This window comes from Camelina sativa, chromosome 1 (genome assembly GCF_030686135.1).
Source record: "Camelina sativa cultivar CO46 ecotype springtype chromosome 1, ASM3068613v1".
Taxonomy (NCBI): Eukaryota; Viridiplantae; Streptophyta; class Magnoliopsida; order Brassicales; family Brassicaceae; genus Camelina; species Camelina sativa.
This window is the reverse complement of record NC_141880.1, coordinates 8786886-8801645: the sequence shown is the minus strand read 5'-3', so window position 1 is coordinate 8801645 and position 14760 is coordinate 8786886. Positions and strand designations below refer to the sequence as shown.

Below are 14760 nucleotides of genomic sequence, written 5' to 3'. Positions count from 1 at the left end.
CAACAACAACAACAAAAAACTCAGCTTCTTACTTCTCATGGGAGTTAAAACACTCTCAACTGCCAAAAAAAAACATCTCATGGGGTAAAAGCCAAGTCACCACATTCCCTAAATCATAACTTTGAAATGCGATGAGAGGCTTAGCTTTAAGTAACAATGGTAATTTAAGTTCCAATTTCGTCATTATAGTAGTGGTTTGGTGTTGGCAGCAAGCAAAATGTCTTTCCAGGCTTCATAGAAGACCCAAGTGATGCCTGAAGACGGCATGACTTTTAAACAACTTGCTCCCCATCCTCTGTAGAGTCCCCTCACTCCTTCGTTCTTCACTACTTCTGCAATTGCTGCGACCATGTTCGGTGGACATTCCCCCTTCAGCGCTCCCACCATCAACCGCTTCCGCGCCACTTCCAACGGGAAGCTTAAAGTGCTCGCCGTTAAACCTGACCCCATTCACAACTCGATGAGTCTTAAAACATGATTTGTGACAGAAGATACTGTAAAAAGAAGTTTTTGATTATTTAGTTACCAGCTAAAGCTCCAAGAAGAAGCATCTCAGGACGGTTCAAAGCCTTTTTGTTCTTGGATTTGCAGTAAGAAGTCTTCATTGTGTCATACATGAAGTAATAACATGTGCTGTATGGAAGCATCCCGACCAGTGTTGGTCCTAAGCCAGCGTAAAATCCACGGATTCCATCGTCTCTAAAGATCCTCGGAATTGCAAGGGTTAGGCTTGGATAAATATCAGGGCTCACAGTCAATCTATCCTGGTAAGGATCAGAGAAAAATCAGTATCATTCGACTACAACAACAAAGAAAAGGCTTTCAATTCTGCGTTATACAACAGAATGTGATCGACTAGTAAAATTACCTTGAGGACTTCGAGAGGATGGCAAACAAGTGTACTGGCAATACCAGCAGATGCACCAGCCACAGCAACAGGAGAGATCCACGATATGGAAGGACTCCAACTAAAATCACCGATTTCAATCTTTGCTTCCTCAATCTTCTTCAGCTTCACTTGTGCTGATGTCATTGCACGTTTTACCCACTCAAACGTCCCCAACTCAATAGCTTGAGTTGGAATGATTCGTATCATATTAATTTCGTTGCCAGCCCAAAGACCTTGCCACCCTTGCTTCTGTACGACTTCAATAAAACTGCCTGGAATGCTTCTTGATCCGACACCAACAATCATTCTTGTCCTGCCAGATTTCACACAGCACAAAAGTGCAGTCAGATAAAAAAGTTGATAACAACATTAAAGGAGATTATAACAAGGGAAGGGACTATACAGACCTTATAGTCTCAAGTGGAGCAAGAACAGCTTTTGTCATAGCTCCAGCTAAAGCCCCACTAAGAAACTCACGGGCTTCCCTAGACTTGAAGAAATCCTGAATCAACAAAATACACACACACAATGGTATGGTTCCATAAAATCATCCAATCATGGTTCAAAACAGAGATTTGCAAATCCAAACCACATAAAACCAATTACCACAACATAATACAGATAATCAAAACTACTCAGGGCAACACAAATTCAAATATTCTCTCATAAACACGAAGCATAGAGACTGGGACCAGAAAGAAGAAGGAACAAAAGGAACTCACTTTAACAGGAATAGTAAAGTCAGGAAACTGAGGTTGGAGACGAAGATGAGAATCAGATGAAGCTGAAGAAACAGAGTCCTTCTCCATAACCACCACAAGCCCTTGTTTTGGAACAACCATTGCCATTTCCGGTCTCTCTGTCTCAGTTTTGTTCTTCTATCAAAGATTTTTATCAGAGACAGAGAACAGGAGATTCACAGAAAGGGCAACAGAGAATATTCAATTAAACATAATCAGAAGAAGAAAATAAAAAAAAACAAACTTTCTATTAGATTGTGTGACAACAGACCTAGTTAGAGAAGTGTATACTATATTATTAGTAATTTATGGGAAGATGAAGATTTAAGCTTTTTTAGGGTTTATGTGCTTCTCCCAATGTTTTTTAATTTTTAATTTTTTTTAGCATTTTATGTACAACCCCCACTTGTAGAATCAAAACGCTCATTTTTATCCCTTTATTTTCTCAAAAATATCTTTCTCTGTTTTGGGGTTGATGATTCGATCCGGTTCACCAATTTCATTATTATCTCATGATAACCGATTTTGACCGGACAAACCAGCCCGGTCAGGGGTTTAGCCGCCGAGCCCTATCCGATCAGTCTTTACCTTTTCTCACTCTTCTCCAACCGCTTTCTCCCACTCTCAAGCTCGACGACGATGTCTTGCGTGGTCTCCTCAACTTGCTCACTCCTCCCCTGCGACTCGAATCTGACTCGGTCAAGTCGTTCTAGTAAACTGGGCTCTTCAGTTTCGTGGCAGTCTTCTTTTCCCAAACTCTCTATCGGAATCGGCTCTGTTATCTCATCTCCCATTGTCAAAAAGGTAAAGAAGCCTTTCTGTAATCGCGTTGTCTCTGCACAATCTCTGAGATAGTTTCGTAATTGTTCTTGGTAGTGTATAGTTTTTGCTCCTTCTCTGATTTTTGTAACTTTGTCTCTGCTCTTGTGTGTTGGAACTCATTGTTCAATTTAGTCAATTGTAATTTGTGGATTTGAAGTAGAAATCTAGGGTTCTAGTGAATCGTAATGAACATGAACTAGAGGCCCTTTAATGTGAATAAGAATCTAGGTTCCAAAGCTTAAACCTTTATCTTTTGGGTGTTCAAAAGATTCAATTTTTTCTTCTTATAATGGTACCTAATGATTCAGAATACCCTCTTGTCTTAGCTTTGCAGTTATGATTTGCTATTGAAATTGTTCTTATAATGTTTTGTTTAATGGATTGTTTTAGGACTCGTTTGTGCAAGCTGCTTGGACTCGAAGATCACGTGGTGAAGCGGCGAAAAGACCCAACAAGAAGTCATGGAAGCAGAGAACAGACATGTACATGAGGCCTTTCCTGCTCAATGTGTTCTTCTCCAGGAAGTTCATACACGCCAAAGTGATGCATAGGCCAACAAGCAAAGTCATTTCGGTTGCTACCACAAATGCTAGAGATATAAGGACTAATATACCGTCTCTTGTGGACAACGAAGCCTGCAGACTCATCGGTAAGCTCATAGCTGAGCGTTCAATGGAAGCTGACGTCTACGCAGTTTCTTATGAGCCAAGAAAGGGAGAAAGAATCGAAGGAAAGCTAGGGATTGTGATCGATACGATTAAGGAACATGGCATTATTTTTGTTCCTTGATTATCTCTTTTAATAGATGATGATGACTTAGTAGCAGGTCTGTGTTTTGTTTTTGATGCATATGCAGCAAAGACGAGAAACCTGATCTCTTTGGTAGTGAATGGTTCAAGAACACAGGTTTGATCACTAGAGGAAGAATATGAAAAAGAGGAAAATAAGTTAGTATGGTTTATATAATTACATTTATCTGTACACTTGTTTCTTCTTGTCACAAGACATGTATCTAATCAAAATCTCTTCAAAAACACTTTCTTCACAAGGAATATGAATCCCTCCTTCATGTTCATACCCAAACTCATCTGCTACTTCATCCATCAAAGTCCTAAATTCAGGATATTGAAGATACTTGGTTGGTATCACAAACCTTTGCATCTCTTCGCCCATGTAGACCGCAAGATGTCCTCTCGGGACATCGTTTTGATCTCTGGCTCGTCTGCTACCGTCTGATAATTCACCCGAGATAAGACGATCCTTTATGTTAGTTTCGTACCTTTTGTTTCGTCTGATCTCTTGGTTTGCTAAACGTATGATGAAACTTAGCGAAATCATTTTGTTGAATCAAAAAAAGAAAGATAGCAATAATCAAACGAAATATGGTGTCTTGAGAAGTTAAAATTCTAAAGGAATCATTTATATATCTATCAACGTCAAAGGACCTTTACACTTGGTAGATCATAGATAACGATAAAGATCTTATCATGAAAGCTGTTATCTTCATAGAAAGTGAAAAAATAAAAAACAAGCTAGGTTAGCGAAACCCAGTTGTTCTTGTTTCTTATTTTTTTTTCTTGTGTAATTCGATTCAATTGATCTGTCTGCTTTTTATGTCTTTTGTTTTCTTGGTCAACACGTTACGGAAGAAGACTATTATTAGGTAAGTACAGCTGTCCGTACCGTACAGTTGGTACGAGGTTACAGTTCTGTGAATCCAATTCGCAAGTTAAGACCACTACTTTCGCGTTACCATCGATTAAAAAAGCTTTCCATGTAAAAATAGGCATCAGCCAATTTGCTTACATCGAGTTTTATTGAACAAACTTTGATAGTTTTTAAAGTCGGTCACATAATTTTGCAAATCATTTAATTGTACAAGCTTGTTCAATGGCTGAAACAGTTTGCTTCACATCCACTCCCACATTGCAGATATTGGCAAGAGCTCCTGTATACTTCAGTCCGTAATCAATCGTTGCTCCGCAGTGAGTCTTGAAGCTATTAACCTGCAATATTACATTTGATGTATACTGTTTTAATAAATGATGCAATGGTTGTTGCGTAGAACACAAGTAACAACAAGATTTTGGGATGTGGTTTGTGTTACCAGAGTCTTGAAGCAATCCCAATCGTCTACAAGAGGCTGTCCTGTTGTTCTTGTGGAAGTTAAGAGATTTAAGACATTGGTTTGTTTAAGCGAGAGTCGCAGAATCTCTATGATGCTCTGATCGATTTGTTTCCTATGACTCATTACATCAAATAATTTCTTCTGAGCTTCGCCTCTTTCAGGTGATCCCATTGGAGCTTTTTGAATCTGAGAAATGAATGAACCTTAAAACATGAATCACTCTTTCTTTTAAAATGATCGAAAACCAGAAGAAGAAAGCAAAAAAACTCACTTTTCTCTGGAGATATAACAGAGGGATATCGCGAGGACTGACCAAGCCAGCTCTAGAGATCGGTGTTGAGGAAGGGGATTCAGTGAAAGTGAAGTTTCCGTTTTCAGGATTGGTTCCAATGTAAGAGACAAGATAATCTTTAAGTATCTCCTCTGATCCGAATTGGCATACATGAGAAGTCTGTTCTACATCAGATCCTGTTCTTCTCTTTACAACTTGGTATTGCTGCTTCAATGTCTCTTTGCTCATGTCATGAAGTTCACTGTCCCCAAAAGCATTCACAAAACAGAGAAAAAAGTTATTCTCAAACACAAAGTTTTCAAGAACAAATATAAATATTCGAAATAGTAGTCCATAAAGATTGAATCATTTTTTGTTTGGCAGTACCTGTCCTCAAGCCAAGAGATGCTGAATACATCGCCGAGACAAGTGTCATATTCAGAAGTAGAAGGAGGATATGTATCAGGACAGTAAGTTCCATAGCTGCTCTCTTGCGAATTAGAAGCAGTCAGTGCATATATGTTGAGATTGTCTTTTAAAATCCCTTCAAACATGCTTCCAGCTTCACATGCTTCAATATAGATCACCTAACATCCAAAAAAACACACCTCAAAAAACAGAACATGTATATAAAGGATAGAGATATAATAACGAATGGGTTGAGTTATTTACCATCTTGTTATAGCTTTTTAGCTTATGCATCTTCTCCAAGACTTCATTGAAATCTTTTGCAAGGACATTCTCACCCCTAGGCATCGCTGATAATAAACATCAACAAACTTTCGATTAGTATGGATCAAGAGGGATACATCTTGATTAGAGATATATATGGATTAGTTAATTAATTTTTTTGTTTGGCTTAAAAAACCTAGTAATCCAGGAGATCCATGGTCAGCATAGTAGATGAAGATAGTATCAAGAGGACCACTTTTCAAAACTTTGCCACTTCCTCCTGCGACACCACTTTCATTTCCAAGTAGCACACTATAGAAATTCGTAGCATTAACAGCTTCTTTAGTGTAGTCCTATATTAACCAATTAAAACCAACAAAAACTAAATATATTATATGGAACCATTTGTGACATAAAAGAAGTAACAAATAATTATAATAAGAACCTTAGGAACTCCATTATAAACATCCTCTCCATAGGGTTTATTAATGATAACTCCAGGTCTAGGATTCTCCGGGGAAAACGCGATATCATCATACATAAACACAATGATGTTTTCGTCTTTTAGACCGCCTTTTCGGAGTATCTGATATGCATGACATATATCAGCCTGTGAAATAAAACATCGAATCGATTTAGTACACACAAAATCTCTCTTGGACCATATGGAAATTTTGATGTTACATGTTCACACAAAATCTAAACATTTGTATACCTGATGCCTGTAGTTAGAGTAATCATTTGATCCAGCAACTAAAACAGCCCACTGTTTGCCTTTAATTTCACCCTCGTTGCTAGATTCAAGATCATCATCGTTCACCAATTGGATTTTGCGGGATTCAGCTGATAACATAAGCAAAACATTGATGAAAACAAGAATCTGAAACTGACCAAGACGAGACATTATTTCTGAAAAAGTTTGTTTTTTTTGTGATGATGATTGAGATGATGATGATAACATAAGAATATTGCTCGTTTATATAGCCAAAACCTTTTTACCAAAAGTACAAGTTTGCATTTCAGTTGAATGTGGTGTTATTAGTTTGTGATTTAAATAGAGTTTTAGTGACTTTAAATTATTATATAAAATATGTTGTTATTCAATCAAGATTTTGTTAAACTCTTTAAAATTTAATGTTCTTGGTTTGTGTTGTAGAAAGTCAATAAAAATTTTTTATGTTATTCAAAAGAATCAACTATTAATAAATTGGTCAAAATAAAATTTTGGATTGTTAATAAATTCAATTATTATGTTATTGATTTATGACTTTATACACTTTTTCTTTACAAAATAAAGTTATGGTAAGCACATTAAAATAAATAGATTGTTTGAGAGACTTTACAAGATTGTAAAAAAAAACTAAACAACAAAATTATAAAAAACTATTAAGCAATTCTCCAAAATCTTTCACTTATTCATTTTTTTAATAATTTATTGAAGTGATTAAAATTCTTTATAAATTTCCAATAACACTCCTCGAAGTGTTGACTTAAAAAGTAACGCATTACGTTGTCACACATGACACATGAGCCCTTGCATGATGATGAACTAAACGGCCTTCAAATGTTTACTTGTTTTTGTTAGCTAGCTCCTCATTTTTCCGTTATCTTATTCTCATTATTATTAATTTTCTTGTGGCCAATCTAATTCAATTAATACATATTATTTAGTGATTAATCAATATAGAAAATCTATAAATAAATTGTACATGGATTTCACTCTTTCCTTAATATTACTAGTCACATAAACACTATCACACATTTGGATATAAAATCCAGTTGATACAAATTGATATTAAATGGGGGTTTTTTTTTTCATTTCAGATTTTTGAAGATATTACATAAATATATAAAGTAATATATTTAATATAAAGTATAAAGGTTTAAGTTAACAATCTTTTCAGATTGTGGAAATTTTTGAAAAATAATTAGCAATAATATCAAAATAATACAGTAACAAAAATTCACATTTAGAAGATATATATGAGCCAAGACAATAACGTTCAAACTATTAAAACTTACCATTTTGTTATTAGTTTCTATTTTGCTTTTCCTAAAATTTCTAATATTCTATTTATATTTTCTTCGGATTAATGTAACTAAAATAAAAAAGAAATTTCAAGTTACTTACATTTTCTTGTGACCAACCTCTGCTAAATTAAGTAATGCATACAAATTAGTGATTATAATGAGTAAGTAGAGAAAGTTTAAGCATTGCGGAAATTTTTCATTCTAGTATAAATCCAAAAGTAAGAAGATGCGTTTGAATTGAGAACTTCACCGAAATAGAGAAAATACTAACTTTTTGTTGAGTGAATAAACCAATGATCGTGAAATTTAGCGTCAGGTACTGACATCAGTTACTAGACTTAGAGCATGTCCAGTGGAGTTTTTTTTGGGTACTCAGACCATTTTTAAGTCCAAAAGAAAATAAAAATTAAAAAAACTGGCCCACAAATTAGTAGAACCGTTGCTCTGCGGAGTAGCGGAAGGAACTGTGAAGACACGGTAGGTGTCAATTTCTAATTGGATTTTATAAAATATAAAAGACAGTATTTTTTTTCTCTCCTTTTCTTCTTTTGCAGAATCTCTCTCGACGAAACGGCGAATCGATGGACGACGGAGGCGAGTTTGCCGGCGGCGGTTTCATGCATTCTCAGGCGACTACTCCTTTCGCATGACTCCTCTTCGTCCCTCAAGGTTTTTTTCCTCACTCTCTCTCTGATTAACTTCTCAATCTGACGAATTCGATCAATCCTTTCTGCGTTTTGTTCAATCCAAGTCTATCACTCCGTGCTTTGCGTTCCCATGCTCTTGGAATGATGCTGATTTCGTGATTTTTGCATCTTATTAAGGAGGAAATAGAATGTGTTTGCTTGATCTGATCAGATTTTTTTACCACTGAAATTTCATGATTCAATCATGGTTAGAGCTTGGAACATAGCGAGTGGTGGTTTTGAATTAAAGTTGGTTCTTGTTGTGTGAGATTTTCTTCCTAGAGGATCTGGTTTGTGAATTTTTAAAACCTTCTCTTCTTATGTGTTTGTTAATAAAAGCTTTGGTTTTGAGGAAGAAGCTTTATTTTTGAGCAAGGAGCTTTGGTTTTAAGGAGATGTATTGTTTCTGCAGCTATATTATGCTTTCTGTTTATAATCGTTGGATGCATCTTCTGGTTCTAAATTGTTTAGTTCTGTTTGTTTCCAGCCCAATTGTATCATATTAGCTATATCCCCTGCTAACCAAGACATAATAGCCACATCGGATGCAATTAAGCTCGCCAAAGATGTCGATCCAACAGGTTTGTTTGCTGTTTTGTTGCGAATGATTAAAGTATTTCGCAGGAGCTTCTTGAAGGTGTACGTATGGAGCCTGGAAAAAGGTGAACGGGTACTAACTCTTGTTAACTTCAATCGTGCTTCTTGAAGGTGTACGTAAGGGCTCTCTTCTCCTGAGATAATGATCAAAATTTAAAAGGTAACAAAAGCTAATTGTGTTTGTTGTGTTGTTATTGTTACATATTCATTCAACTTGTTTTATATGGAATTGTTTAGGATTTGAATGTCTGTGTTTTTTTTTCTTCCTTATGATTATTACTATTTAGACATAACAACGAAACCGTTGTGCACTAATCTGGTCAGACTTCATTCTGTTTGTAGCTTCCTTATCACCATTTTGCTTTGCTCTTTCAACATATTTGTTTCTTGTTTTTCAGATAGTACCTGACGTTGTTGGCTTGTTATATTTGTATTTTGCAGATGTCCTTATTATATCACAATGGGTATAGAAAGTCAACTGGAATGATAGTGTCCTGATTTCTCTGCAGCTTTTGGCAACTTTGCTTCTGTTCAGTGCTCTTGCTATGGAGGTAATCATCTTGATGCCTTCTCCTTTCACTCATAAGTTTGTAAGACTCCAGTTTTGAAAACTAGAACCATTTGGCTCCATATCAATTGCATAGGAGAGTTCTTCGATAGTGATCTTTGGATAATGTAGCAATACATAGTTGGTTAGTATATGTATAAGTGTGGTTTCTGTTTTGTTGGTTTAGGTTGTAAAGGATCCTACGATTGTGGTTTCTGTTTTGTTGGTTTAGGTTTGTAAAGGATCCTACCAGCAGAGACATTGATCGATTGTTGGTGCATTTTTATATAAGAATTGATTGAGTTCATAAATAATCAAGCATGAGTTCTGTGTCGGAATGAAGAAGAAGAATGTTTAATCTGGATTTGAGATTGGTTTGGTACTTATAGCTTGTGTTTCGATTGTGTTCTTTTTCTTCCTATTTTTGTTGCAGGCTTTTCTCAAGAAAATGGCAGAAACAGGACAAGGTAAGCTCTATGGGAAAGAACCAACACATAGAGTTTAAAGTATTGTTGCAGGTTTGTTGCAGGTTATGCTGAAAGAGAGCGTGGTATCACCATCGACATTGCCCTTTGGAAGTTCGAGACCACCAAGTACTATTGCACAGTCATTGATGCTCCTGGTCACCGTGATTTCATCAAGAACATGATTACCGGTACTTCCCAGGCTGATTGTGCTGTCCTTGTCATTGACTCCACCACTGGTGGTTTTGAGGCTGGTATCTCCAAGGATGGTCAGACCCGTGAGCACGCTCTCCTTGCTTTCACCTTGGTGTCAAGCAGATGATCTGCTGTTGTAACAAGGTAACCAAATTATCATCATGAACCACCCTGGTCAGATTGGAAACGGTTACGCTGATTGCCACACCTCTCAAGCGTTTTTTTTTTGTTTATGTAATATATGTTTAACATTTCCAAATTATGTAAAATATTTTTTTTTCTTTTTAATGTAATATAAGTAATTGAAATCATTGTTTTGTCATTTTAGAATATTAAAATTTGTTAATTAAGAAATAATTGTTTAAAAATTATTATTGTAATGATTCAGCAACCTATTTGAGTTACTCTAGTGGAAGCATAGTTTTGTTTAAGTTCTAAATGTGTTGCTTTAATTAGTTTAGAATAAATAATATGATTTGTTTATATTTGAGCAATTTAAGAGAGTTGCTGGAGTGGACATGGTCTTAGTAGCGGGGAATTGTGCGGTCTAGACATAAAACGAGTTGCGTCTTGCAGAGATATTATAACTAACCTACTCATCTTTTTCTCTCTGTTGTTTTATTCTTTACGACTTGATACATTGTTTACATACAGCTTTTATAATTACACGGCACACTTTTATACAAACTACAAAGACAAGAATGGCCTCACTCCATGTCGTTTTGGTCTGAGATATATAAATAAAAAATGGAAAATGTGAGATTTGATGGACCAAACATATGTTAATGTTACAGGAGATGAGTGAAACTAATCATTTGTGGTGGGAAGTTTAGGATTCTCTAATGTACCTGAGTTCTTCTCTGTGTCAGATAAAGTGCTTGAATGTGTATTAGAGCTATCCGAGCATACGCTCAGTTCATCCTGCAACGGAAGCATTTCAAAGATTTTCAATTTAAGATGAGGATTCGATAGAAATTGTTGGAAATTACTAAGATCATTTTCAAAACTCACAACTGGTGGCAAGGAGACTTGGCTATGATTAGGTGTTAGGCCTCTGCTTAAGTTGAACATCATCCATTCCATATTCGCATCTGCACGAGCTCTCAGTCTGTTGAGCTCTGGTAAAACCTCTTTACCGAGGTCTGGCCGGTCTTTCCTTCTCAGCTGTGCACATTTAAGTGCAATCTTTGCCAAAGAAGTAGCTTCTTCCACAGGCCAATTAGGCACTACTGGGTCTAACATGTCCTTGAATGTGCCTTGCTCCATCGCTTGCTCAACGGTATAAGACAAACCCGTTGGTCTTTTGGCAGTGAGCAGTTCGAGAAGCAAGATACCAAAGGAGTAGACATCAGATTTCACACCGAGCATTCCAGTTTGTTGGTACTCCGGATCAATGTAACAGAAAGTCCCAGCAGTTGATGTGACGTGGCACTGCGTTACGTTTTCAGCAACTGCAGGCACTAGTTTAGCTAATCCAACATCCCCGATTTTGCTTACGTAGTTCTGGTCAATCAAAATGTTTCCAGGTTTCAGATCACGGTGCACTATAGGCTCTGGTTTCGTCTGGTGAAGGAAGAGCAGACCCGTCGCAACTTCGGCTGCAATTCGAAACCTGAGCTCCCATGAGAGTGGTGGCGTGTTTTCATATTTATAGAGCCTATCAGATAAACTGCCTTTGGCCATATACTCATAAACAAGCACTCCATATTCTGGACATGCTCCAATAAGTAGCACCATATGCGGATGTCTTATGCAGCTAAGAACTTCCACCTGCAACAATTCTCAATAGTCGGTGAACAAACATCTAATCGATTTTGAGAGTATTTTATGATTTTAGGTTAGCTGTACCTCTCTTTGAAATTGAGATCTTCCTTGAGCTGCATCTGGTCTCAAAACTTTAATAGCAACAGGGGTATGATCAAGATAACCCTTATAAACAGGACCATACCCGCCTTCGCCTATCTTATTAGCTTTGTCAAATGAGTTGGTGGCTTCTTCAATCTCACCGATAACATACCTCCGATATCTCAAATTGGAATCCGAGAAAGATCCTGCAGCTTCTATGGCTCGTCTTTGTGTTTCGAGATCTGCTATCTTGCTTGCTGTTTCAGAGGCATCCATGGCAGCTTTGTTTGCTCTCTCTTTTTCCACTATTGACTTTATAGATTTCTCCGATATCTGTCCTTCTTGCACCCATCCTTCGTCTTCCAATTTCTGACGTTGGAGCTCCTTTGCCTTTGATCCAAAATTAACAGTCAACACTGCTATATATTATCATATTCACAGTCACAGGGACGGGTTTACTTTAATATATTATTTTACCTCTTGCTTTGCTGCTAGGGCTTCTCTGCAAGCTGATCCATACATGTCAATTGTGTGTTTCAGTTCCTGCTTTAATCTCCTCATCTCAGCTTCGACTTCTTCCTGTACATTTCAGGAAAAAACATATATATAGTAAACCATTCACGTACGAAAACATGTAATGGCTGCTGTCTATATAACCCATCAAACGCAACTTACCAAGTTTTGTGGTGAACAAGAACAAGATGACCGACCGCTATCTTGTGAGACGAAGGAGAAATCATGTTGGATATTAGTGTCATTAAACCTGATTCCTAGACGCATAGAGTGTCCAGAGCCTGTTGACATTCTTGGAGTTAAACCAGAATCAGGAAAGTCATAGATGAAGGAAGGGCTTCCAGTAGTGCTTAAACTCGGCCTGCCTGAGCTCACGAAAGATATGTCAGACCTCCCAGTACTTGTACTTGGCCTGCCTGAGCTTGTGGTACTTGGCCTGCCTGAGCTTGTGGTACTTCGCCGGCCTGAGCTTGCAGTACTTGGCCTGCCTGAGAAAACAAATGATATGTCGTTCTCCGAGTCTATCAAATCATAGAATGAGTTTGGGTAATTTGATGTTCTCGCCATAGGTGACCTGTCGATGATATTAATGCAAAAGAAAGAACGAAAGATAAGTTTTTTTGTCGTCTTAAAAAGTAGGATCAGTGTTTCTTGGCAAAGAGAAAAGAGATAATCATGAAACATTACTTTCCATAATCTTCAATGGAGCTAGCAGTCGAAGACCTTGCCGGAGTCCTATCTGTTTGTAGCAACGAAGGAACAATATCAAGATGAGTGGCAGTTCCACATGGATGGTTAAGCCCCGAAAAAAAACTATTTAAAACTAATAATAGTACCTTTAAAGCTCATGGTGTTCCTGAACTTTTCGTAGTTACAGATTTCAGAGTGGTTTTCAATTTGACCCATAAGAGGAGAGCGATATGGAGCATCTCGTGAGGCATAGCGGACTGATGATATCTTCCCCTTGGAAATGACATAAACTGTACAGAAATCAGGTGCTGCTTTCGCTACGTTGCTCGGTGTATCAGAAATCTTAAATTTTCTGTATGATTGGATAGAAAATAAACACTTAAAAAAGGAGACAAATAGAAAAGAAGAAGATCTCAATTTGATATAGGAAGGAAGAGAATTTTTATATGAAATCACCTCATGAATCCATGCCTCGATGGGGCACCAAGAACCAAATTCTCAATGACGCCAGAGGAAACATATTCCGTAAGGGACTTGACTATGTTGTCATCCTCAAGCGTCACGTCAAGGCATTGTATCTAAAGGGGGAAACAGTTATTAACTACCAGAGGCTTTGCTATATCAATTTCATGGGTTCGCATTAGAAACAAAGCTTTGTAAGCGCGGAACAGAGATGGGGTTTTTATTTACCTCTTTTCGACTGCAGTAGCAATGGAACGTCACAAAAAGACTCTCGGCTTGCATATGTTTCTCTGCAGAAACCTCACCTGCAAAAACCCACCAAAAAAAACAAAAACTTTAAATCTGCAACAACCTGAACAACAAGACCAAGATGGGGGTTTTTGTAATACAAAGAGCATAAATAACATCAAGACAAAGCTCAGTCAGACCTGAATCAGATGATGATGATCTGAGGATGACATGGAGGAGGATAATGGTTTGTCCTTTGGAGACAAGATGATCAGCAGCCCATTTGAGAGCATGTTGGCTTCCTTTATTATTATCAACTGCTACTGCAACTAACCCAGAATTCGAACTTTTCTTCTTCGAGTTGTTTCCCTTTTGAGCCTTCATCGATTGAGAACCCCCCTAGTGTTTCCAACGAAATCTCTATCTCTCGATTCACTAAAATCTTCCTGGAGGATCTCATTCTCAATTCAAAAGAAATCTACGGTGTTCCTAAAATTAGGGATTTTGAAAATTCCTCTTCTCCCAAAATAGAAAATTTCGATTCAGTGGTGAAGTGAAGAACAACAACAACAACAAAAAAAAATTGATACTTTCGACCACCCATTCATCATCTTCTCCGACAGCTTCGGGTCCGCAAATAAAGTCTTCACTCTATCATCTCCTCGCTTCAAGTGATGTTGTTTCTCCTCCCCCGCCCCAATAACTTACAGTAAAGGACTCTCTGGTCAAAATGTCATGGCTCATGACTGTTGGATGTTCAAATTTTGGATTTGTTTTTTCTCAATTATGTATCATCAATTATCTCATAAATTATATATATATATATATATAATATATTAACAATAAAATTCATCATTTTTCATATTCTATAACCTTTAAACCTTTTAAAATAAACTAGTTTTTTTTTAACATTTGTTTCATTTGATTTGGATATCGAAAAAAACTACTTACTCTTGCTTTTCGCTTTTTTTTTTAAATCG

The 14760-nt window shown here is 37.0% G+C and overlaps 5 protein-coding genes and 1 long non-coding RNA gene across 9 annotated transcripts; 2 read left to right on the top strand and 4 right to left on the bottom strand.

The window, feature by feature from the left end:
* Nucleotides 1-7: 7 nt before the first annotated feature.
* Nucleotides 8-2334, bottom strand: LOC104785196 (putative mitochondrial adenine nucleotide transporter BTL1). 2 transcript variants are annotated; one of them, XM_010510372.3, is made up of 6 exons: nt 1901-2039; nt 1612-1767; nt 1297-1391; nt 869-1202; nt 527-764; nt 8-440 (listed from the first exon to the last, which is right to left on the bottom strand). In XM_010510372.3, exons 2-6 carry the CDS (start codon nt 1735-1737, stop codon nt 184-186), a joined length of 1050 nt encoding a protein of 349 aa, XP_010508674.1. In that variant the 5' UTR covers nt 1738-1767; nt 1901-2039; the 3' UTR covers nt 8-183. The 2 variants fall into 2 exon arrangements, with proteins under 2 accessions (XP_010508674.1, XP_010508666.1); XM_010510364.3 differs by having other exon boundaries at nt 1612-2334.
* LOC104785175 (uncharacterized) lies at nt 2093-3485 on the top strand. The gene is made up of 2 exons (XM_010510332.3): nt 2093-2433; nt 2842-3485. The coding sequence occupies exons 1-2, from the start codon at nt 2269-2271 to the stop codon at nt 3238-3240; spliced, it is 564 nt and encodes a 187-aa protein (XP_010508634.1). The 5' UTR covers nt 2093-2268; the 3' UTR covers nt 3241-3485.
* Nucleotides 3379-3925, bottom strand: LOC109125450 (auxin-induced protein X15-like). The gene has a single exon (XM_019227078.2). The coding sequence runs from the start codon at nt 3787-3789 to the stop codon at nt 3424-3426; it is 366 nt and encodes a 121-aa protein (XP_019082623.1). The 5' UTR covers nt 3790-3925; the 3' UTR covers nt 3379-3423.
* Nucleotides 3926-4208: 283 nt separating this feature from the next.
* On the bottom strand, nt 4209-6739 carry LOC104785183 (vacuolar-processing enzyme delta-isozyme). Its single transcript, XM_010510344.3, has 8 exons — nt 6238-6739; nt 5968-6132; nt 5719-5875; nt 5523-5608; nt 5238-5437; nt 4851-5112; nt 4559-4765; nt 4209-4457 (listed from the first exon to the last, which is right to left on the bottom strand). The coding sequence occupies exons 1-8, from the start codon at nt 6481-6483 to the stop codon at nt 4317-4319; spliced, it is 1464 nt and encodes a 487-aa protein (XP_010508646.1). The 5' UTR covers nt 6484-6739; the 3' UTR covers nt 4209-4316.
* A 1311-nt stretch (nt 6740-8050) lies between these two features.
* Nucleotides 8051-10410, top strand: LOC104705830 (uncharacterized). Of its 2 annotated transcripts, XR_015560058.1 has the most exons (5): nt 8051-8222; nt 8727-8820; nt 8948-8996; nt 9278-9387; nt 9817-10410. It is a non-coding gene; the product is annotated as an uncharacterized LOC104705830 (long non-coding RNA). The 2 variants fall into 2 exon arrangements; XR_015560059.1 differs by lacking the exon at nt 8727-8820 and having other exon boundaries at nt 8110-8222; nt 8864-8996.
* A 233-nt stretch (nt 10411-10643) lies between these two features.
* Nucleotides 10644-14592, bottom strand: LOC104785159 (U-box domain-containing protein 35). Of its 2 annotated transcripts, XM_010510319.2 has the most exons (11): nt 13981-14592; nt 13781-13857; nt 13547-13668; nt 13237-13442; nt 13088-13139; nt 12563-12974; nt 12365-12466; nt 11891-12277; nt 11054-11812; nt 10891-10963; nt 10644-10769 (listed from the first exon to the last, which is right to left on the bottom strand). In XM_010510319.2, the coding sequence occupies exons 1-11, from the start codon at nt 14162-14164 to the stop codon at nt 10750-10752; spliced, it is 2394 nt and encodes a 797-aa protein (XP_010508621.1). In that variant the 5' UTR covers nt 14165-14592; the 3' UTR covers nt 10644-10749. The 2 variants fall into 2 exon arrangements, with proteins under 2 accessions (XP_010508621.1, XP_010508613.1); XM_010510311.3 differs by having other exon boundaries at nt 10644-10963.
* Nucleotides 14593-14760: the final 168 nt, after the last annotated feature.

Excerpts from the sequence above, each read along its gene's own strand:
- LOC104785159 (XM_010510311.3), bottom strand. The coding sequence starts at position 14,164 with ATGAAGGCTCAAAAGGGAAACAACTCGAAGAAGAAAAGTTCGAATTCT. Across the intron at positions 13,443-13,546 it reads TCGAGGCATGGATTCATGAG|AAAATTTAAGATTTCTGATA; the intron begins GTGATTTCATAT and ends CCAATCATACAG. Across the intron at positions 13,140-13,236 it reads GAACACCATGAGCTTTAAAG|ATAGGACTCCGGCAAGGTCT; the intron begins GTACTATTATTA and ends TGCTACAAACAG.
- LOC104785183 (XM_010510344.3), bottom strand. The coding sequence starts at position 6,483 with ATGTTATCATCATCATCTCAATCATCATCACAAAAAAAACAAACTTTT. Across the intron at positions 5,876-5,967 it reads TTTATAATGGAGTTCCTAAG|GACTACACTAAAGAAGCTGT; the intron begins GTTCTTATTATA and ends TGGTTAATATAG. Across the intron at positions 5,609-5,718 it reads TGGATCTCCTGGATTACTAG|CGATGCCTAGGGGTGAGAAT; the intron begins GTTTTTTAAGCC and ends GTTTATTATCAG.
- LOC104785196 (XM_010510364.3), bottom strand. The coding sequence starts at position 1,737 with ATGGCAATGGTTGTTCCAAAACAAGGGCTTGTGGTGGTTATGGAGAAG. Across the intron at positions 1,392-1,611 it reads ACTTTACTATTCCTGTTAAA|GATTTCTTCAAGTCTAGGGA; the intron begins GTGAGTTCCTTT and ends TTGTTGATTCAG. Across the intron at positions 441-526 it reads TCTTCTTGGAGCTTTAGCTG|GTTTAACGGCGAGCACTTTA; the intron begins GTAACTAAATAA and ends GAATGGGGTCAG.
- LOC109125450 (XM_019227078.2), bottom strand. The coding sequence starts at position 3,789 with ATGATTTCGCTAAGTTTCATCATACGTTTAGCAAACCAAGAGATCAGA.
- LOC104785175 (XM_010510332.3), top strand. The coding sequence starts at position 2,269 with ATGTCTTGCGTGGTCTCCTCAACTTGCTCACTCCTCCCCTGCGACTCG. Across the intron at positions 2,434-2,841 it reads CATCTCCCATTGTCAAAAAG|GACTCGTTTGTGCAAGCTGC; the intron begins GTAAAGAAGCCT and ends GGATTGTTTTAG.